The sequence below is a fragment of the Alnus glutinosa genome, chromosome 6, assembly GCF_958979055.1.
Source record: "Alnus glutinosa chromosome 6, dhAlnGlut1.1, whole genome shotgun sequence".
In the NCBI taxonomy this organism is placed as follows: Eukaryota; Viridiplantae; Streptophyta; class Magnoliopsida; order Fagales; family Betulaceae; genus Alnus; species Alnus glutinosa.
In genome coordinates, this window is record NC_084891.1 from 22,022,659 (window position 1) to 22,045,748 (window position 23,090).

General features: G+C 36.2%; 1 protein-coding gene across 2 annotated transcripts; it reads left to right on the plus strand.

Annotated features, from left to right (window-relative positions):
• The first annotated feature begins 8,235 nt into the window (after positions 1-8,235).
• On the plus strand, positions 8,236-19,553 carry LOC133870885 (hexose carrier protein HEX6). 2 transcript variants are annotated; one of them, XM_062308143.1, is made up of 4 exons: positions 8,236-8,504; positions 16,777-17,099; positions 18,276-18,794; positions 18,907-19,553. In XM_062308143.1, exons 1-4 carry the CDS (start codon positions 8,375-8,377, stop codon positions 19,450-19,452), a joined length of 1,518 nt encoding a protein of 505 aa, XP_062164127.1. In that variant the 5' UTR covers positions 8,236-8,374; the 3' UTR covers positions 19,453-19,553. The 2 variants fall into 2 exon arrangements, with proteins under 2 accessions (XP_062164127.1, XP_062164128.1); XM_062308144.1 differs by lacking the exon at positions 8,236-8,504 and having other exon boundaries at positions 16,885-17,099; positions 18,256-18,794.
• The last annotated feature ends 3,537 nt before the right edge of the window (positions 19,554-23,090 follow it).

The window sequence follows — 23,090 nt, forward strand, 5'->3', positions numbered from 1 at the left end:
TTTACCCTCAAGAGTGGGTCGGGATTATTACATAATACCCCGAAAATAAATATATTGAGTTTAAATAATGATAACGATTTATAAATCAAACACCCACATTGAAGACCACGTACATGTAAACAGTTTCTAAAAAAATGACAAAAAATGATTTTATTTTATTTTTTAAATCTTTGACACATTACATTTTCTTATAATAACCGAATGTTTGACATCCCATTGGAACATTCGAAACTTTTCCTAGCCGAATGTCTAACGTTCCACTTGAACATTTGACCCTGTCTAAGAACATTTTTATCTTTTTAGTTATCTCAATCTTTGAGTGTAGAAAGACCCATATAAAGCCATCCTTATCTCCAGCGTGCGAACCCTATTTTCGTCATTTCTTTTCACTTGCAACTCAAGAGAGAGAGAGAGAGAGAGATCCTAGAAAGAAAAAATGTAGTTTTTGAGATGCTTCATCCTCAATAAGAGGTAAACCAAAACCTTAATCCCATTTTAATATGTGTTAGTATGTTTTCCTTGGTTTTAATATACTACTTTTGTTGTTTTAAAGACATCCAAGCATGTTATATTAGGAATTTTTTTATGTGATAGTCACCGAATGTTCCATTGATTATGTTGAACATTCGCTCCTTGTTGACCGAACAATCGACCTCCAGGCCAAACGTTTGACCCTTGCTAGCCGAACAATCGACCTCGACACTGAACATTCTATGAAGGCTATAATATGTATGATTAGGTTTTAACGTGCAAAATTAGGAATCTTAGTGTGTCGGTGTTTAACTTTAGAGTGTGCATTGCAGTAACTTGGAGATTGAGATTCGAGATATCTGAGAGTGGGGAGAATCACCCATTGTAAGTAAATGTTTACGGAATTATTTTACCCTAATGTATATGTACGTATTGCATGATTTCTTATATTAAAATACAAGTAACTTGTTACAGGAATTATGTCATCTCTCTTCAAAATAATCCATACTTTTTAGATGACATAATAATAGAGCTAACACATACCATTTTATGAAAAATCCACATTTAATAATTTAACGTTATGGACTGTTAGAACATTGAAGCATCTCCTAAAAAGACTACTAATTGATACTACATATGGTTCTCTAATAGGATAATTAGATTTTAGATGATTGATTCTAATCAGATTGATGATATGATTTGATTATCATACTCATCTTTAACTTTAGGGTGATTAATTAGGCTTTACCAAATAAGATTACCCTATTTCCTCCTAATTAATTTATGGAAATTAGCTTGGCATATTAATCAAACTTGTTCTGCATGTTGCTCAGTAGTCTACAGTTGTGGCTTCTATTCTATTCCAAAGGGTTGGCAGGTGGTGGTATCTGTTGCCGCCCACCTGCTAACCCCTTTGGACGACCATAAAGTTTAATGACAGATGTCATCTCAAGGAATTGCCATGTGATCCCACTTTTAGCGGCATGAACCAATTGTCCAACTTCTTTTGTCGCACAAATTGATTTGACGGTTCAACAAACTTCCAGGCTGCGAATATGATAATATCCCATACATATATATGCTCCAGATTTTAAATAGTAGGGAGATATTTTTATTTTTATTTTTATTTAAAAAAAAAAAAAAAACTTATATTAACATAGAAAGAGAAAGATAAAAAAAAAAATAAATGAAAAAAGACAAGAAAACTTAAGATCAAAGGAATGTTGGGGTGGTCGGACACAAGATAAATTTAAGTGTTTTTTTTTTTTTTTTTTTTAATATTTAAATATTATTTGACTAAGCTACAAAAAAATTTTCAATTGAATAAGACGCGGCCCTTTTTAGAGTTTTCCATATTCTTTAGCATTTAATTTACTCCATCTTTCAACCGTTATTTGAGAGCATTCAATCGCTTTGTTAGCGACGTATTCAAATATATATGCAAGGGAGACATGCTAATTTAAAAGTTGATTTATAAGATTATTTTTTTTTTAACGAAAGATTTTAATATTTCATTGATAAAAGATCACGAGTATAAAATTATTGTATCACAAAGCAGAAAGTTCTGCAAAATCACAGCCACATGCTATGAGGTTACATAGTTATAGATACAAATAAAATTCTTACAATAAAGTGTTATTTATAACTTTCATCTTTCGATAATCTATGCATAAAATTAATTAAAGAGCAAATCTATTGCGAGCAGACTAGACCTAAGCCAAGAATAGCTAAATATCCTAAAAAATTATTTAAACGGTCCGTGAAAGATAACTCCTCACATCTAATTATTCAAGCCGTGAGAGATAATTTCTTACACCTGATTAACCTTCATCCCATAAATCGTCAATGAGGGTAGATCTAAAGAGAATAAAACTCTTCTTCAAAGCAAAAAGACAACTAGCAAATAGCAGCAGCAACCAAGGAGGAGATGAACGGCATAAAGGTAGATTGACAAATGCATAGCGAATAAGCTAAAATTGCTGATCTGATCGAAGAACACCTATAAACAAAAGAAAAAACCAGAACGGGAGGGAAAGGATATGAGTAGGAGTAGAAACGGAAAGTGAGAAGAGGAGAGAGCAGATCCCCTCCTCCTCTCAGATCTGTTTCCTGAGTAGTGAAGTTATGTCCTTCAATATACACAATGTACACTTAATGTTTTGAGACAGACCCTCTTTAAGACCTACTTTCCATTTCTTTCTCTCCCTTTCAAAGTCTTAATATCTTAAGACTAGCTTGGTAAAAAAATTTATCCATAATTAGAGCCTTAATTAGAATATATTAATTGGGTAAGATTTTATCATAATTAGAGCCTTAATTTTTTTTTTTTTCCTTTTTAATGAAATGAGTATTTAATTATACTATTACTATTAATTTGGGGGCGTTATGCGCAGGACCGACTCTTCCACTAGGCGACTTAGGCGGTCCCCTAAGGCCTCCAGTGGAAGAAGGCCCCATAAGTCAGGCTTCTAAAACATGAAAAAAGGCCCATGAGAAACGTTTGTAAAAGAATAATAATAAGGCCCAAATATATTCTACAACGATTTAAAAAAAAAAAAAAAAAAAAAAAAAAAAAAAAAAAAGAAGTGCATTATATCTTCTTTCCGGGACTCTTTTAGCTCCCACAGAAAAATCAATCATCAAAAGCCCAAGAATACAACAATTTCCAATACAAATAATGCATTAACAATTTCCTAGAAACTCCCACAGAAAAATCAACCGTCAGGTTAGAACACAAAAAATTTGGCACAAAAAAAGAAAAAAGAACTGCATTATCTCACTGTTCGAAAGACTCTAGAACTCTAACAGAAAAAATCAATTTTTGAAGCCCAAGAACACAAATCAAATTCTCTAAAGTCCAACAAATTACAAAAACCATTCCTTGAATGCTCTACAATTTCCTCCGGCAGCTAGGAGGTAGAGGCCCAAGACCACTACTAGGATCGAGCTCATCCGCTTGGCCACTAGCAACCTCTGGCCTCTCTGCCTCTCCCTCCGGAAAACTCCCGCACCCATTGACCCAAGGATCGACTCAAACACTAGTGAGATCCTTCTACTTCTTTTTTTTTTTTTTTTTTTCAACTGTGCTAGCTGCTGAGAGTTTGAAACTATAGGCCATGATTGTTCTTTTTTGATAGATAAGTACTTTCTTTCATCATTTCGAATGTCTTTTTGCTGTTAGACAAAATGTGAAGGCAGCAATATAAGACAAACGTGTAGTTGTGGAACAACCACACATCTTTTCTTTTTTTCTTTTTTTTTTTTCTTTATTTCTTTCTTTCTTTTTAGCCACATTTTCCTTCACCTTTTTTTTTTTTTGGCTATTTCTAATCGTGAATCCGTGATTTTGGGTTTACTTTTTTTTTTTTTTTCTTCATTCTCTCTTATATCACTTTATCATTTTTGTTAACAAAAGTTGAAGCGCCGTTAAAAAAAAAATAAGTAAAACAATTTTATTGTGCTTCCTATAGTCTGAATAATAATTTTTAAATAAAAGTATAATATAAAAATTAAAATAAATATTATTTATTAAATATTTAGATATAAAAAAAGTCGCATTTAAAATTATCGCTTTAAGCTCCAAAATAACTTGAGTCTGCTTGGTTACGCAATCACCTAATTGGCCTAATGGAAGATAACTTTAAAAAAAAAAAAAAAAAAAAAAAAATGGTCTAGTGGAAGAGCCGACCCTTCTCTCACCTTCATGGTCGGTTAACCCCTCCCCCTTTTTATTTTGGATGTCTTGATTTTTGTTTGGGAGGATATATATGTATGCCTGATTGGCCCTGATACCATTAAATGAATTAACCTTGTTGTTTTGTATTAAAATAATTGTTTTTTTTATTAGATTATGCTAAATGCCACATGCGCATGCTAAGCCTAACTTAGTAACTTCCTACGCGCACCTACTAGGCTACTAATTTGTGCGGCGGTAAAAACAAAAAGATGCCAAAAAAGAAAAGAAAAAAAAAGAAAGAAGAAAAATGTTATATGTACTTAAATTTTTATAAAAAGAATTTTAATTGATGTGGAGCTTGTTTATTGGAGATGATCAAAATAATTAATAAAAAGAAATGCTACGAGTACTACTAAATAAGTTTCACATCATCTTAGTAAGACTCTCTTTGTAAAAATTTAAGTAGATGTAACATTTCTTCTGGAATAATCCCCCTAGATGATGGGCTCTTCGCCTAAGGTAAGCCCAATAAGAGCCTACATGAACTTATACCATGGTAAACCAAACCCAGCCCAACAAAAACAAGTATGTATATATATATATATATTTCTCTCTTTTAAAACTACAAACTCGCTTATATAAATTGAACTGAGCATCAGAGTTTAACTAAACTCACAACTTATCTTGAAAATGGAGGCCCACCAAATAAATAGCTTCCCTCTCCCTTCTAAAGAGAGAAGATTGGAACCCTTTCTGGTTTTTCTCTGCCTCCTTGTGAGTGCCTCGTAGAGAGAAGGTATGGTCTCCATCCTCCTCCTCTCTCCTCTTTTCTTTTCTTTTTTTTTTTTTTTCAAATTTTTGCACTTTTTTCATCTTTGTGTCTATTGTTCCTCTCCACACACATTTGCTTGGTGTTCACCTCGCTCTCCGGTGCGTGGATCTCACCCACGTCGCATGAAGCACACGCACCTGTGCCCCACCCTCAACTGCCTCCACGCCGTCCTTTTTTTTTTTTTTGGTGGGTTATTGTCTCTCAAATATGTTTTTTTTACATTACTTCACCTACAACAACCAACTTCATGATGGTTGCAACCTTTTCCATTTGGGGCTTGGTGTTGCCCTTGGTTACCACTTTCTTCATGTAGCCCTTAGAAAGGCCCAACTCATTTTTGGGTCCATTGCTTATGCCTTTTTCGTTTGGGTTTTGTTGTTGGGGAACCCACCTCATTTCGGTTGTTCGATCCCTTGTAACCCTTTTTCTATTATTGATTAAAAAAAGAAGAAGAAAAAACTAAACTAAACTAAACTAAACTAAACTAATTATAAACTAAACGGACAACTTTATATATAATATCAAACTTATTTAGAGATTAAGCCTAACATTGTTGCCTATTACAAAAGTGACACTTGATGGCAACAAACATACTGGTTGATGCTCTTCAAACACCCAATCGACTCCAAAAGATGAAATCCCCTACAAATCTTGTAAAACATGTGTTATTTTATAGTGGGCTTATCTAGTGATGTCGGGTCCGAGGAGGGAAACTTTATTGCCGAAGGGTTTGAAGGATTTGACGAGACTGATATACTTGAAGAGCTAGGCCTAGCTTGGTCTGTCTGATTTCTTGATGACTGAAAGGATGTGAAAGGTGCATGATTTCATAGAGTTCATGTTGTTGGTGTCATTTGCAATGCAATCCTGCCATGTTGGAGTGTCCACCTGTTGATTATGAACTCGACTTTAACGTTATTCAGGATTGTGATATGACTTTTGATGACATTTACTGGCTACCGTATTGGGATAATTAGTTTAGACTCGTGCTAATTTGGAAGCTTTAAGACTTGGCATGCAATATTTTATATTTGACTTGATAACGGGTCTTAGGTCGAAACACTAGATGATTATGCTTTACGTTATGATATTTTTAAGTTATTACTTTGTCCGTTATAATTTATGAAATTGGCAATCTTATTAATTCTTCCGCTGTAAGCTCGTTGATAATTATTCTTAGATCTATCGGTCTTATTTCTCGATAGGTAACACGGGGAGGAGCACAGTATGTTAATTGTCCGTTAATTAATTTCTTCGGAGCATTACAATTATAAAAGTCAAATAGTATTATGTATTTGTTGGCCATATAAAGGGCATTACCCGATTCCTTGCGACGAATATAGGAGCAGTTAGGATGAGGTGACAAAGGGTGCTATGCTTCATTTTGCTTTGGGGATGGAGTGATATATATCATTACTCTAGCACTACTGGAACTACATTTGCCCATGCATTATTGGGAAGTCTTTTAGCTAGGTATGGCAATTCTTCGTTTGCTTGTCATTGAAACTCGTTTTCAGTAGCCAATACCATTGAAATCTTGCAATTTAGCTGCTTTTAAAATAAATAAAAATATGAAGAACCATTTAATTATATGATATATAAGAAGACGTAATTTTAATCATTTAATCAATACGTTAACACTTTTTCGGCTCTCTTTTAATAGGTGAGGCTCAACATGTGTAATATTTAATTAAAATAAGAGATAAATAAAGAAAATAGGATTTGAACTCAGGATATCTGTTATGGTATTATACTAAATCATCATTTATCTCTAAAACTTACGTTAATAAGAAGAGATAAACTTAATTATTTAATCAATACTTTAACCGTTAGTGATCATTTGTACTAACAAATTGCAGTAGTTGACATTTGCCCATGACAAATATTCCCCTATGGAGAAAACTTAATATGAAACTTCTTTTTTTTTTTTTTTTTTTTTTTTAGAACTTCACTTATAACTCTTGATTTTTCATTACTTTTGAAAAAATGTACCAAAACTATGGAAAGTAACAATTTAGGGTATTCATCTTTTAATTTATTTCAATTTCAACCATCCGTTAGAACTTTCCGTTAAATCCTATCAAAATTTTCAAAATACTCCTGTGTTTATCTTTTTTTAAAAATTATAAAAATTTTCAAAAATTCAGGCATTGGTATTTTTAAAATTTTCGTTAAATTCTAACCAATACCTAAATCCTAACAAATTTTTTTCCTTAAAAAAATGTATTTTTGGAATATTGACAGGATTTAATTTAACGGAAAGTTCTAACGGATGATTGAAATTGAAATAATTAAAAGATGAATATTCTAAATTGATACTTTTTAAAGTTTGTGTTCATTTTTCAAAAGTAATAAAAAATCCAAAATTATTAATAAAGTTCTCCCAATCTTTTTTCTTTTAACACACCGAAACCCGGTTTCTTAATTTGTCATCCTTTAATGCCTTAATGGCAATGGAAAGAATATACGAAGCAGCTGATCAAGAAAGCAAATCGTTATAGCTATACTTAGTTTTACCGTAAGCGCGCGCCGCTCACTACCGGGAGCCAGATTTTAGACTTTTTGGGTCAAGTTGAAAAAAAATAAAATTGAGGGGGTTAAAACTAAAAAAAATAAAATAAAAAAAATAGGAGTAAAATTTAATTTTTTTTTTTTTTTGAGGGGTGAAAAGCTTGGGGCTTGGGGGCCATGGACCCGGCCCTCAAGCCTTTACTTAGCTACACCCCTAGTTGCTAGTCAAGCATGTATACGACTTTTTGTTATTTGAATGATTTATCCAATAAATATCGGGATAGATTTTACGTTTTAAGAGAATTCAAATATTTTAGATTCTGTAGGAACTTAAACATTTTCAAACACAAAGTTTGAGATTAATTTCAGCTAATTTTTTATTAATCACTCACGCTTATAAATAAGAGAAAAGAGAATTACAATGACACAGAATAGGAGATGAAGTACTCATATCTCTACTTGAAGATAAATTTCTAATACAAATAAAATATGTGCTTATGAGTCATGCTAACGTAACGTCATCGGGACGCTGTAGAATTCTACTTTCATAACATTTTGTTTTTCCGATTTCTCTTCCTGTCGCTGTTTTCGTATATTTGAATTATTATTATTATAATTTGATAAGTGTATCAGTTTCTCTTATTATAATACAATGAAATCTGTTTTCGTGGAAAAATCAGAGATGGTCCAAAAGCTTATCCACCTCTGTTCGGACACCATGTGTAAGCAAGCCCATATACTCCAAACTTGCGTACTTTTTATATTCAACCCCACATTGTTTTGACAATCCAATTCGATCCATAATCTCTGCCAGTCAAGGAAGACGGTTTCTGATCGATCTCCGGCCATCTCTGGTGCGTGAGTGAGCTCGGAAAAAGGGCGCCATGGCTGTAGGCTTAGCAATAACAAGCGAAGGCGGGCACTACAATGGGAAGATCACCCCGTTTCTCGTCTTATCTTGTATGATGGCTGCCATGGGAGGTGTTATCTTCGGCTATGATATTGGAATTTCAGGTCCGTGACTCTTACCACAAGAGAGACTCTGCTTTCTTTTTCTTTTTCCTGAGCCAACCGATTCATGCTAAATGCTGTACGATTATATTGGATGATTGTTTATTTTCCACTTCACGAATATCCCATATATGTCATGCATTATATCTATCTTATCCTTTAGTAATGTAACCACAGCCTCTCAACCCTAAGTGGGCGTTTTAGTTTTTGTTTGAGCAAATACAGAATTACTAAGAGCGCTAGAAGCAACTTTTCTTTGATTTTCTTTAAGAGAAATGATTTTTGCACATTACTTTTCTAAATCAACTATAAGGAACAAAATTACTTTTTGTTTCCTTATTCAAATACACTTTACAGTAGAAAAAACTGTCGATTCGGACCATCTGTACGTATAACACTACTTTTACAGCCTACAATAAAAATTTAACACATCATTTAAAATACACTAAATCTACTAGACCCTAAAGCACCGGATTGCATGGGCGCATGGTTGGTTGTGGCGTTGGCACGATGGTGGTGTTGTTTGGGGATTTTTTGATTTTGTTTTTTGAACGGAAGCAGTCTTGGGTGTTGGGAAGTTAGTGGGTTTTATGGTTTGCTTTGGCTAGGTGTAGAAGATGATGGCAGTGGCTTTTGGCAGAATTCGGCAGCGGTGTTGGGCTGAGAGGAGGTGGTGTTTTTTTAGGGCTGGTTGGGCTCTTGAAAGGATTTTTTTTTTTTTTTTCTTCATAAGCTTCGATGCTCTCATGTCTATTGTATTTAGTCTTCTTAAATGATGTATGTGTTAACTCCTTATTGGAAGCTATAAATCATCACTTTTACAGCCCATACTTATAGAAGGGGCTCTCTTCACAACAACTTCCCTTATCTTTTCTTATATTATTAAAATTTTATTATTATTATTTTTACAAAATACAAGTTTTGTACCTACCCTCACATTTTTTACAAAATCTCAACACAATCCCTAATAAAAGGCAAAAATATGAGAGATGAGAGATATATTGTTACGGACCTATGTGAGATATAGGAAACGTGGGCCGGAAGCAAAAGAAAACCTAACTAAAGAAGACTTCTCTAGGGTTCAAGGAGAGGATACAAGTGGCGGCTGAGGTGGAGAAGGCTAGGAATGGAAAAGTCGGTGCTCTTCCAGCAAGCCTTTTCGGTAGGAAGGAAATCATCTTGTAAGGACAGTATTTCCTAGTAATAAGGGATACTGGTTTCCACTATAATAGGGTATTACTAAATAAGGGAATTCTTTTATAGAAAGAATTCCTAGGAATAAGGGATTTGATGTAATTCCATAATTTCTATTCTGCTCCGTAACCTCTATTTATAGAGGTCTTGATTCATAATAAAGGTAGACAACATATTTACCACAAAATTCCCAACTCTCGTACTTGAATTAGGAGGCAGAGGTACCTCGAATACCTCGTATCAGTTCATCACCCTTCACCATAGGTAAATCCAGGAAGTCCAATCTTACTGATTTGCCCATCCATAGGCCAATTACCCGATCACAAACCCAGGCACACAACAACTTGGTATCAGAGCCAAGTTTCGAAGAGATGGAACAGCGACTGGAGCGTGTGGAGAAGGAACTAGGAGCAAGGGACGAATGCATTCAGAAGGATATAGAGAAGATAATCGAGGGCCAGAGGCGATTAGAGGAGATGCTGGGTGCTTTACTCTCTAAAAATCCAAACCATTGGGAGGAAGAGCAAAGCAATGCGGCAAGTTCCTCCAAGGTCCGAACTGGAGGACCCAACCGGACCGAATCCAGCAACTCTTTCCCTAAGGTTGCCAAGTTAAACTTCCCCCCCCCCCCCCCCCCCCCCCCCAACAAGTTGGGTGTGTCGGGCGGAATAGTTCTTTGAGTTTCAGGGGACTGCCGAGGAGGAAAAGGTGGGGTTGGCAGCCTATCACCTGGAAGGAGAGGCACAGCTATGGTATCAACTGTTTAAGGAAAGTGAGGAGCAAGTTTCGTGGGAAACTCTGAAGGACGGGCTGAATGTGCGTTACGGTGCCACCCAATTTGATGATTGCTTTGGTGATCTAACCAAGTTACGCCAAACAGGAACGGTGCGGGAATACCAGGGGCAATACAAGCGTTTGCTAAGCAGGGCTGGTCGTCTCTCGGTAACACAGTAGGTTAGCAAGTTCATAAGTTAGCTAAAGGAGAGCATAAGGCCGGAAGTTCAAGCCTCTCGGCCCCCCAATCTTACGGCTGCAGTGGATCTAGCACGGTTGTATGAGGCAAATTTCTACGACTTCAGGAAAATCATGGGCCAGGTGAATACACCGCCCTTACCATCCGCAAGCCTTATGCGGAACCGATCCCCCCGGTGATCAAGAAGTTGAGCCCAACCGAATTGAAGGAACGGAGGGACAAAGGCCTCTATTTTAATTGCGACGACAAGTTCTCCCCGAGGCACAGGTGTAAGAAACTATTTCTGATCAAGGGAATTTATGAGGAAGATAATGAACTCCCGAACGAAAAAGGGGCACGAGAAACTTGGGAGGACGACGAGCTCGAGATTCCGGAAATTTCCCTCCACGCAATTTCAGGTGTGCAAACCCCGCAGACGATGCGCATCGCTAGAACCATCAAAAAGGCCTGGGTAATTCTGTTGGCGGACACGGGGAGCATACAATTTTTTGAACACTGAATTGGGGAGCGATTGGGCCTGGAACCAAACAAACACACGGCCTTTTTAGTTCTGGTGGCTAACGGGGAAAGGCTTGCCAACAAGGGGAAGTGCTCTGCGATACCGGTTTGGTTGGAAGGTACCTTATTTACGCTGGAATTTTTTCTTGTTGATTTACGGGGATATGACTCAGTTTTAGGGGCACAATGGTTGAAGATGCTAGGTCCCATCTTGTGGGATTCTTCCTCGCTCTGCATGAGTTTCCAATGGCAAGGGAAGAAAGTCATGTTGGTTGGCTTAGCGGCACCCAAGAACAAAATACTGGAAGGTCCAAAGATGCAGAAGGAATTGCGACGCAATAGTGAGGGTGTCCTCCTTCAACTTTTTGCAGTACAGTTGGGGGTCGAGCAGTACTGCCCGGGTGTAAATAGTCCGGACCTTCAACGTCTCCTAAAGAGTTCCAAGATATCTTTGACGAGCCTCAAGGTCTGCCCCCTATGCGACCTCATGGCCACAAGATTCTCCTGATTCAAGGCTCTTCCCCAGTAAACGTGAGGCCCTACAGGTACCCCCATTATCAAAAGAATGAGAGAAAAAATAGTGCTGGATTTACTTAACAATGGGATCATCCAAGCCAGTACTAGTCCATACTCCTCTCCGGTCTTATTGGTCGAGAAGCATGATGGTTCGTGGAGGTTATGTTTGGGTTATCGCGCCCTCAATCGGATCACTATCAAGGATAAATATCCGATTTCGATAATTGATGAACTGTTGGATGAATTGCATGGCGCGCAGTACTTTTCAAAGCTGGACCTCCGTTCCGAGTACCATCAAATTCGGATGCAAGAGCAGGATGTGGAAAAGACAGCCTTTTGGACGCATCATAGGCACTTTGAATTTTTGGTTATGCCCTTTGGCCTCACTAATGCTCCGTCCTCTTTTCAGTCCTTAATGAACGACATCTTTCGAGGTTATTTACGTAAGTTCGTTCTCGTTTTTTTTATGACATACTAATTTATAGTAAGTCTTGGGAGGACCATCTATATCACTTGACTTGTGTCTTTGACATTTTGAGAACTAATCACTTGTTTGTTAGAAGGGACAGGTGTAGTTTTGGCCAACAGTGGGTGAACTACCTAGGCCATTTTATTGAGCAGAATGGAGTCGCTGCGGATCTTGCCAAAATCCAAGCAATGCTGGCTTGGCCCAAACCCTCCAACATCAAGGCTTCTTGGACCACAAAGGGTGCAAACCCAAGTGTAGGTTTTCGCAAGTAATAAATCAAAGTAAGTCCGAGGTCGATCCACAAGGAATGATTAGACACGAGAGAATAATTCTTACTATTTTGCAGAAAAGAAAAATAAATAAAAAAATATGAATTTTTGCTTTTGGTTTCCACTCGAAAGTGGAGCAGAGGAATATAATTTAAATTAAAAAGTAAACTATAAAACTAAAATAAATAAATTTGATTTTGAAGATAATATTGGAAAAGACTAGGGTTTCAAGGATCCACCTAGTATCTTATTATATATTCATGAGACATAAAAAAAAATATAAAATAGATTAAACATGGGTTGATTGAGAATTTGATTTCAAAAACATGAAACAATAAATTAAGCATTCCATATATTTTCGAATCATATCAAATCAAACAAAGTAAGCATTTGATATAAACAAAAATCATAAGGAATCAAAATAAACTTGTCCCATTAAATTACTCTCAAATAAAAAATCATCCCCAAAATTTAATCATTCATCTATGAAGAACAAACAACATGGTCTCAAGAACACATAATAAAAATACTAGGCTTCACCTCTAACCCTAGCTAGAGGTTTAGCCACTCATGTTTATGAAAATAAATTCCATAATCAAAGTACTAAACATAAATTAAAAACAAAGAAAATAAAATTCCAACTTGGCGTCTCTATGCTCTTCTGTGCTCCTTCGCTCCTCTCCCCTCTTTCGGAAGAACAAAGCATGGTATTTAAAGAGCTTGCAAGGTCTTTTTGGTACTTTCTTGGTGGTCTAGCTAAGGAAAGAATCACATCTTACATTAATTGCACAGCAGCCCAAAGATGGAAATAAATCAGATCTTGAATCCATGTGTCTTGGTAAAAATTATGAAAAGAAATCATGACATGTCAATCTGATTTGTGCTCCACACGTCCATCACCAGGAGTATATGGAAAGAAAATTAACTTGTGCATGAAAGGCATTTGCTTTGGAAAGAAAATCTGCATGATATGGTCCCCTACTCATACACATCCTTTGAAGTTCCAATCCAAGTAGGAAAAAGACTCCACATCCGCACAGATTTGCACTCTTTTATTGAGGGGCAATTTGGGCATAGTAAAAGTCCAAAATAGGAAAAACATATTTCTGACTTATTTGTTGCATTTTTCATTAGCTTTCCAATGCCACTAAATTCAACGCAATCCAATTCTTGAGCCGAAAGTTATGATGAAAATAAAGTGACGTGCTCAATCTGGATTCTTTCCATAAATAAAGGATTTTGCCACTTCATTAAATTCTTGGAATTTGAAGGATTTTCTTCCAAAACCTTTTTGCCAATAACGTGTAGAGCTGCTGCCCATTATGGAGGGAGATATGTGCTTGATTTGGTCCCCACAAGTCTAGAGAAAAAGTTGATTTGGACCTTCCTTGCATCTTTATGTCAATTCACAAAAATAACAACATTATTTCTCAAAGACCTGCAAAACACTAAAATACCAAAACTAACAAAAAGTATTAGAAAATAACAAAACTAAGGGATTAACAAATATAAATTAAGGGGCCCAATTATACAATATTTTGCACTCACCAAGGCTCTTCGGGGCTTCGTTGGACTTACTGGCTACTATCGAAAGTTTATTTAGAATTATGGTACTATTGCCCGACCTCTCACTCAACTCTTGAAGAAGGATGCTTTCGGGTGGAATGAGGAAGCCAGTGATTCATTTGATCGTCTTAAAGAAGCCATGACAAAGGCACCGGTGTTTGCCCGATTTTTCTAAAACATTTGTCATTGAGTGCAATGCTTCTGGTAACGGCATAGGGGATGTTCTGATGCAAGACCGCCGCCCCATTGCTTACTTCAGCCAGGCCCTCCATGGTCGTAACCTCAGCCTCTCCACCTAAGAGAAGGAGATACTTGAACTCGTCACTGCCATTCAAAGGTGGTGTCCCTACCTCTTGGGCCAGCGGTTCGTGGTACGGACCGACCACCGCAGCCTCAAATATTTGTGGGATCAAACTATCACCACCGAGGCTCAACAAAAGTGGTTCGTTAAGCTCTTGGGGTATGACTTCACGATCGAATACAAACATGGGCACGATAATCGCGTTGCTGATGCTCTCTCTCGCCAAGTGGAAGGAACTCTCATGGCCCTCTCAGCACCTATCCCTCATTGGGTTGAACCTATCCAGCAGGAAGTTCAACACAATCCGGATCTCTAGGCCTTGGTAGCACGCATTCAACAGAATGAAGAGGTGGGACCATGGTACATGCAAGCAGGGCTTATCTACTTCAAAAACCGGGTCTACCTCAAGGTTGAATCCCCCACAGCAGCGGCCATAATCGCAGAATTCCATAACAGCACGCATGAAGGGTATCACAAGGGTTTACAACGTATTCGGTCTATTTTATACTGGCCTAACATGCAGCAGCAGCTCCGCACCTTCATCAGATATTGTGACATTTGTTAGTGTCACAAAGCTGAAGCCACCAAGCCAGTGGGTCTACTGCAACCCCTGCCCATTCCTGAACAGATTTGGACGGCTATCTCCATGGACTTCATTGACGGCCTTCCAAGGTTTTACGGTCGCACTACTATTTTTGTGGTTGTCGATTGTCTTTCCAAGTATGGCCATTTCACCCCCCTCAAGCATCCCTACACGGCACCACAGGTGGATCAAACCTTCTTTGATGTTATTTTTTGTTTACATGGAATTCTCACTTCCATCGTATGTGATCAAGACCCCGTGTTTACTGGACTTTTTTGGCGGGAGCTTTTCCACTTGCATGAAACAAGTTTAACTTTAGTTCCGCTTATCACCCGTAAATGGATGGGTAGACGGAGATTGTGAATCGCACTATTGAGATGTATTTGCGGTGCTTTACTAGCTCTTCCCCCCACCAATGGGCTAAGTGGCTACCATGGGTCGAGTATTGTTACAATATGAGTTTTCACTCTGTTACTAAGTGTACTCCATTTGAAATTGTCTATGGGCGACCTCCTCCTCCGCTCCTACCATTCATTCCTGGGACTACTCGTTCCACTGCTGTGGAAGAGGCACTGCTCAGCCGCGATCAGGTCTTGCTGGAGGTTCGCCAGCAGCTGCTGGATGCCCAGAATCGCATGAAACAGGTGTACGACAAGTCTCATGTTAAGCGTGTTTTTTCAGAAGGGAATAGGTGTACTTACGACTCCAAGGGTATAGGCAACAATCTGTTCACAAGTGGGGTAATCTGAAACTTTCTCCTAAGTTCTATGGTCCTTACCGGGTTGTCAAGCTGATTGGTCCAGTAGCATACCAGCTGGCTCTTCCCCCTCAGGCTAAGATTCATGATGTTTTCCATGTTTCGGTTTTGAAGAAATGGGTTGGGGATGGGGTACCGGTTCAAGACCATTTCCCACTCTCCACGAGGACAGCCAGCTCCTCCCTCAAGCTATCATCGGCCAACGTAGCCACCAGGGTGTTCCTGAAGTAATGGTGCATTGGCAGGGCCTTTCACCTGCAGAGGTCACATGGGTGCCTCTCTCCAACTTTGAGGTTTGTTTTCCTTCCTTTGCCCTTGAGGACAAGGGCATTTTGAAGGACGGGGGAGTGTTACGGACCTATATGAGACGTAGGAAACGTGGGCAGGAAGCAAATGAAAACCTAACTAAAGAAGACTTCACTAGGGTTCAAGGAGAGGATACAAGTGGCGGCTGAGGTGGAGAAGGCTAGGAATGGAAAAGTCGGTAAGGGATACTGGTTTCCACTCCTAGGAATAAGGGATTTGATATAATTCCATAATTTCTATTCTGCTCTGTACCCTCTATTTATAGAGGTCTTGATTCATAATAAAGGCAGACAACATATTTACCACAAAATTCCCAACTTTCATAGTTGAATTAGGAGGCAGAGGTAACTCGAATACCTCGTACCAGTTCATCACCCTTCACCATAGGTAAATCAGGAAGTCCAATCCTGCTGATTTGCCCATCCATAGGCCAATTACGCGATCACAAACCCAAGCACACAACATATATTTTATATTGAGTAACACTGTAGCATTCCTAATGTTTTGAAAAGTTGTTGTTAGTGCTCTAAGGACCAAACATAAACCTAATAGAAACAGGATCCAAGAAAATGTTCTTCTTTCCAACATTACTATATGTGTGGTGGTATTTAATTACAACTATTTTACAATTCTTTTACGACTCATGACACGTGTTAGCGTGTAATTGGCAAGAGACATATCAACTACTAAAGATAAATAGATTTTTAACATCCTCCAATCACATGCATGCCGACATCAATCTAGCATTCTCCTGTGGTTATTGATACTATTATTATTTGTTGTGTTTTAACCGGCCACCAGAAAATATGAAATCATTATATAGTTGAGCAATTAATTTTGAAGGTGGAGTTACCTCTATGGAGTCATTTCTCAAGAAGTTCTTCCCAGAAGTGTTCACTAGAATGAAAGAAGATACCAAAATCAGCAATTATTGCAAGTTTGATAGCCAATTGTTAACTTCCTTCACATCCTCACTCTACGTGGCTGGCCTTTTCGCATCCTTCTTCGCCTCCTCAGTTACCAGAACTTTTGGACGCATGCCGTCGATCCTTGTAGGAGGAGCCGCGTTCCTTGCCGGTGCTGCCCTCGGCGGTGCAGCTTCCAATGTCTACATGCTTATATTTGGTCGCGTCTTGCTTGGAGTTGGTGTTGGTTTCGCCAACCAGGTAGTATATTATATATAATTCAATTTTTCTTTCATTTATTTAATTGTTTTTGGTCAAATTTCTCCGGTTCTTCTATGAATCAGTCTAATAAATTGCCAAGTGTTCCTTAGCATGTGAGAAGTACATATTTTTTTAATGAAAAAAAATCATATTTAACCTCTAAGTTTTCATCTAATTTGAATCTAGTCATTGGGTTTTTAATTTTAAGAATAAGGTCTTTAAGTTTTACTCAAATTTTAAATTAGGTCATCTATCACTTTATCGTCAAAGTTAACAATTTTTCTATTTGTTACATGTGTCTCATTTGACACGACAAGGTCTATCTCAACGTCAAAGTCCATGATTTTTCCTCTAACGCTATAAATCTTGAAGATTAAGATGATAAAGAAGATGGTTGTTGTTTTGGGAGTTAGAGTTAGGGTCTTTTATTTTTTTGTTTTTTATTTTTATTTTTATTTATGAATGATTTGGTACTTAATGATATGACATTGATATTTGGTGTGGATATAAACGCCAACATGTCAATTGAGACACACTTGACATATAACAAATCATTCATTTTGATAAAAAAGTGATAGAGGGGCCTACTTAAAATCTGGGCAAAATCTAAGGACCATATTTTTGAAATTAGAAATTCAATGATTAAATTCAAATCAAATAAAAATATAGGGGCTAAAATGATTTTTCCATTTTTTAATAGCATCTGCTTCACACGTGTCTTTTTAATGACATTAATAAGAAAGCATGCGTTTCTCATATGCTTTAAGAACACATGTCACTTTATTAGACTAGCTTGTAAGAATTATATTAAGAAATAAGTTCTTTTTAATTGTAATTTCCTACCTTTTAGGTCATCAAATTTGATTGTATTCAAATTTGATTTAATATTATCTCCACCGACCATACAAGTATTATATTCCCTTACCCAAATTCTTTTATAAATAGAAGCCTCAAGAAATAAACGCATAATGTAGCTCATTCGGGCTATTCTCTAGTATAGAGTAGATTTGTAACACCAAATTCTCTGTTTTCTTTATTTTTTTTTTTTCATTTCATTATGAGCTTCTTCGCTCTTGACATTATTAGACTGGTATTTTCATACATCCATAGAAAATCTCTGAATTGGATAATTCGTAATGACTATCATTTTCTTCAGCAATATTCTTTTCTTTGCAGTCAGTCCCCCTGTATCTCTCTGAAATGGCACCACCTAAATACAGAGGAGCAATCAACAATGGCTTTCAGTTCAGTATTGGCATTGGTGCTCTATCAGCTAATCTCATCAACTTCGGCACCGAAAAGATCAAAGCTGGCTGGGGCTGGCGAATCTCTCTAGCAATGGCAGCCGTCCCAGCCTCAATTCTAACACTAGGTGCATTTTTCCTCCCGGAAACGCCCAACAGCCTAATCCAGCGCAGCAACGACCACCAAAAGGCCAAACTAATTCTACAACGCGTCCGAGGCACCGACGATGTCCAAGCAGAATTAGACGATCTCATCAAAGCCAGCTCCATATCAAAAACCATTGAAAACCCATTCAAGAAAATTTTACAAACAAGATACAGGCCTCAACTTGTAATGGCAATAGCCATACCTTTCTTCCAACAAGTGACAGGGATCAATGTCATCGCCTTCTATGCCCCGATACTCTTTCGGACGATTGGTTTAGGGGAAAGTGCGTCACTTTTGTCTGCGGTAATATTAAATCACGAAAGAGTTCGAATTCAGAACCTCTATCGTTTATCCCAAAAGTTTAAGCGAACGGGAGAAAATGATAAATTTAATCGTTTAATTTATATTCTACCAGGTAATGACGGGAATTGTTGGTGCTAGCTCAACCTTCGTATCCATGCTGGTAGTGGACAAACTAGGCCGAAGAGCTCTGTTCACAATAGGGGGTATTCAAATGTTCATCTCACAAGTTTTGGTTGGAGGAATAATGGCAGGTCAGCTAGGCGACCATGGCGGGATAGGCAAGGGGTCTGCATACTCTGTTCTGGTTTTGATATGCGTGTATGTTGCTGGGTTTGGGTGGTCATGGGGTCCGTTGGGATGGTTGGTTCCAAGTGAGATTTTTCCGTTGGAGATTCGATCAGCTGGGCAAAGCATTACGGTGGCAGTGAGCTTTGTCTTCACTTTCATAGTTGCTCAGACATTTCTTGCTATGCTCTGTCACTTCAGGGCCGGGATCTTCTTCTTTTTTGGTGGATGGGTGGTGGTGATGACCGTGTTTATGTACTTGCTATTGCCGGAGACTAAGAACGTGCCTATTGAACAGATGGACAGAGTGTGGAGGGAGCATTGGTTTTGGAAGAGATTGGTGGGGGAAGTGAGTGGGGATGAAGATGATTAGAAGGAAGATGAAAAAAAATAAATAAATACACGGGCGGCGCACGTGTGCTATTTTTCGTCAAAGAAGACGAAAATTGTGCTTACATTGAAAATTTCGAAGATTTTGTTAGGGTACATTACCGCTTTTTAAACATCGAAGGCAAAAGTGAAGAAATTGTCAAACTTTAGAGGGATAAAATGTATTTTTTTTTTTCCACTTTTTTTTCGCTTTTTTTTTTTTTTGGAACGATTAGCATACAAAACAATTATTATGCTAAATTAACGTAGCGGAAGGATTCATAATTTCCTCCATCCATACGCCTCCATCCATGCATGTTTACTCAAGCGAATCAAAGAATCTGTACAATAGAAACCTAATAATAATAATTTAATAGAGAAGTTTCTTCTAACCTATGACTACTAATTCCTTATTGATGGAATGCATATGCTTTATTTATAAGTAGGTCAGAGACCCTCGATCATTATTGTTACCTTATTTAGTCATCCCATCAAGGAATAAGAATAAGAATAAAATCAATTCTGGCTTATTTGATTCCACAAGTTATATTCTTTATTTGGAACAAATTACAGAACACATGCAATTGTGTTTAATTTAAATCACAATAAAATACATGTGGCATACGGCCATATGGGCCATACCTTAAAGAGAATTTATTACCGGAACCTTTTTTTTGTTTTAAAAAAAAAAAAAAAAACTACTTATTTGGAGAATCTTGAGTTAGGATTCTCAATCTAAAATCAAGACTATCATAAGTAAAAGGAAATGTTCCAACTGCAGAAGAACATCCCTTAATAGAATAGGATGATGTTAGAGAAAATTTCACTTCTAACTTCTAATATTTCATTATTTTTGTAATCATATTTTTAAATTTTAAAAAATGTCAATTTAGTGTATTCATCTTTCAATTTTCACCATCTGTTAAGGTATTCATTTAAATCCTAAAGAAATGATGTCAAAATTCTCATAATACTCATATTTTTTAAGGAAAAAAATAATAAAAAAATTGCGAAAATTGCGGCATTAGTCCGAATTTAACGACATTTGCAAAAATACCTATGTTTAAATTTTTGAAAAAAAAATTAATATTTTTTTTTTTAAAAAAAAAAACACCGGTATTTTAAATTTTTTTTACAAGATTTAATTGAAAATCCTAACACATGGCATCATTTTCTATGATATTTTTATGTGCATTTTGGAACGCCACACATCTTAGCTAGGTCTAATTTTTACTCACTTCCATCCTTTAATACATGTCATATCTTTTTTGGGACAAGGCTGAGACCAAATTGTGGTTGCAACAATTGGGTATGACCCAGCCCTCTATGCCACGGTCGTGGTTGGGTGTTACGTGCATACGTAATGTAGGATAAAAAATCATCGAAAGAGAAATTTGGTAGGATAATTGACAATTTGAGGAGTCATAGGCCTCCTATGAGTAATTAAATGAATTTTCAACTCTTACAATCATAAGGTTTGATAAATTATTTGACTGATTAATTTTATGGTGTATTTAAATAGACACTTAAATTAAGATAAAGATAGAAAATACCTAACTAATGATAAACATAATTTAAAAATATAACTAATCTTAATCCTAGTTGATTACTACTAATCCTTATTAAATAAATTAAAATTCTACTTTAAAACAAATTCTAAGCTAATATAATTTCTAATCATAATCCTAATTAACCGTAACATTGCAATGTCCCTCATCCACGCACAAATGACAAAAATACCCTAAGATAAAAAAAAAATTGAAAAAATGAAGACAAAAAAAAAAATTAATTTAAATAAGAAGGCAAAAAACATAGAGGAAAAAAAAAAGGCAGAATTTTTTTTTTCGCCTTTTTTTTTTCCACTTTCTGGATTTTTTTATTTTAGGATGTTTTATCATTTACCATTTTGGACGCGGAACATCCCAATAGTAGATTTGGGAGACATGGCAAAAATAAAAACATTGAGAAGACATTGTAAAATGATTGTAGTTAGAGTGGAGTAAATGATTGTGGTTAAATTTTAGATTTCAGCCAAATTAGGCTGGCCAGTTTTTGGCACCGGCCGGATTCCAATGACAATTCGGCTAGTGCTACCGGATTCTGACAATCGGATACCAAAATTTGAGGATTTTCGACGGTAGAGTCGGGCTACCAATAAACTCCAATGCGGTAGCGGATTCCCACAAACGTGCGTGCAAGAATTAATAGTTTAAATCTAGACAATGATTTACAATTTTAAAAACCGAAAATCGTTTTTCAAAAATTAAGGAGGCTTTTACGGTCAAACTGAAAACAATTTCCGTTGACCATTATTTTTGCCCACACCAAACATCGAAAAATGCCAAAAACATTTTTTAAAAAATATTTTACGTCGAAAGAAATAGAGCATAATTGAAAATTCCAAGTGATTCTGAACGATTTGCAATCGTGGTAAGTAAATCATATCAAGAGGAGAGAAGCAAACGAAGTGGCTCACGGACTATTGAAGGGGAGCTAGATCCTCTCCAGTTAAAAGGAACTGGAAATGAGCCAGTTAGTTATACAAGAGGGTATTTTTATAATTTTACACAATGTAAAATTATAAAAATACCCTCTTGTATAACTAACTGGCTTCTCTCTAATTGAAAGTTTCAACGGGAGAGGATCATGTTGCTATTGAAGGAGGCTATGTTGTCATGTTGATGAACAAGTTTGTATTGAAGATTATTTCAGTTGTATTTTAGGATATTATATCTTCTGATAAATTTGTTTCTTCTAATGGATAATAACGAAAGAAAGCCTTTTGATTGACAATCAAATCATATGCAGTCTTCCGGCAAATATATATATATATATATATATATATATATATATATATATAAACCTTCACTTATAACTCATAGTTTTTTCTTTCATTATTTTTATAATTAAGTATTAAAATTTTTTTAAAAAAATGTCAATATGAGGTATGCATCTTTCAATTTTTTCTTTTTAATTTCAATCATTTATTAGAATTTTTTCGTTAAATCCTGTCAAAATTATCAAAATACTCTTGTGTTTTTTTTAAAAAAGAAAATTAAAAAAAAAAAATCAAGCATTCAGGTATTGGTATTTTTACAAATTCCGTTAAATTCTAACCAACATCTAAATCTTTCCACTTTTTTTTCTTTTCTTTTTTTCCTAAAAAAAATGGGTATTTTGAAAAAAATTGCATGATTTAGCAGAAAATTCTAACAAATAGTTGAAATTGATAAAAAATAAAAAATGCATATCCTAAATTGATACTTTTTTAAATTTGAGTATTTAATTGTAAAAATAATAAAAAGTTCTCATAATTCAGTGAAGTTTTTCTTTTTAATTATTAAAAAGAAACTTTGTTTGGACAGATAATCACAAAATTATATTGTACTAATCCATGAATAAATAAATATTTGACCTGTCCCACACCCAGGATTAAAGTCAATTCAAACCATGTAGCTAATTATTATAATTGCACGTTCTGAGTCTCTTTTTTCTTTAATCATTATTTAGCAATACATAAAAAGCTGGACATAACTTTTTTTGTTTTTTTTTTTTTTTTTTCACTTATAAATTTTTTTTTTTTTTAAAAAAAAAAATGAAAAAGAAAGAAGAAGAAGCTGGACGCAGCTGAAACAACCCAGG

Coding starts and splice junctions, on each gene's coding strand:
- LOC133870885 (XM_062308143.1), top strand. CDS start 8,375: ATGGCTGTAGGCTTAGCAATAACAAGCGAAGGCGGGCACTACAATGGG. Junction 8,505..16,776: donor CTATGATATTGGAATTTCAG/GTCCGTGACTCT, acceptor TTAATTTTGAAG/GTGGAGTTACCTCTATGGAG. Junction 17,100..18,275: donor GTGTTGGTTTCGCCAACCAG/GTAGTATATTAT, acceptor TTTTCTTTGCAG/TCAGTCCCCCTGTATCTCTC.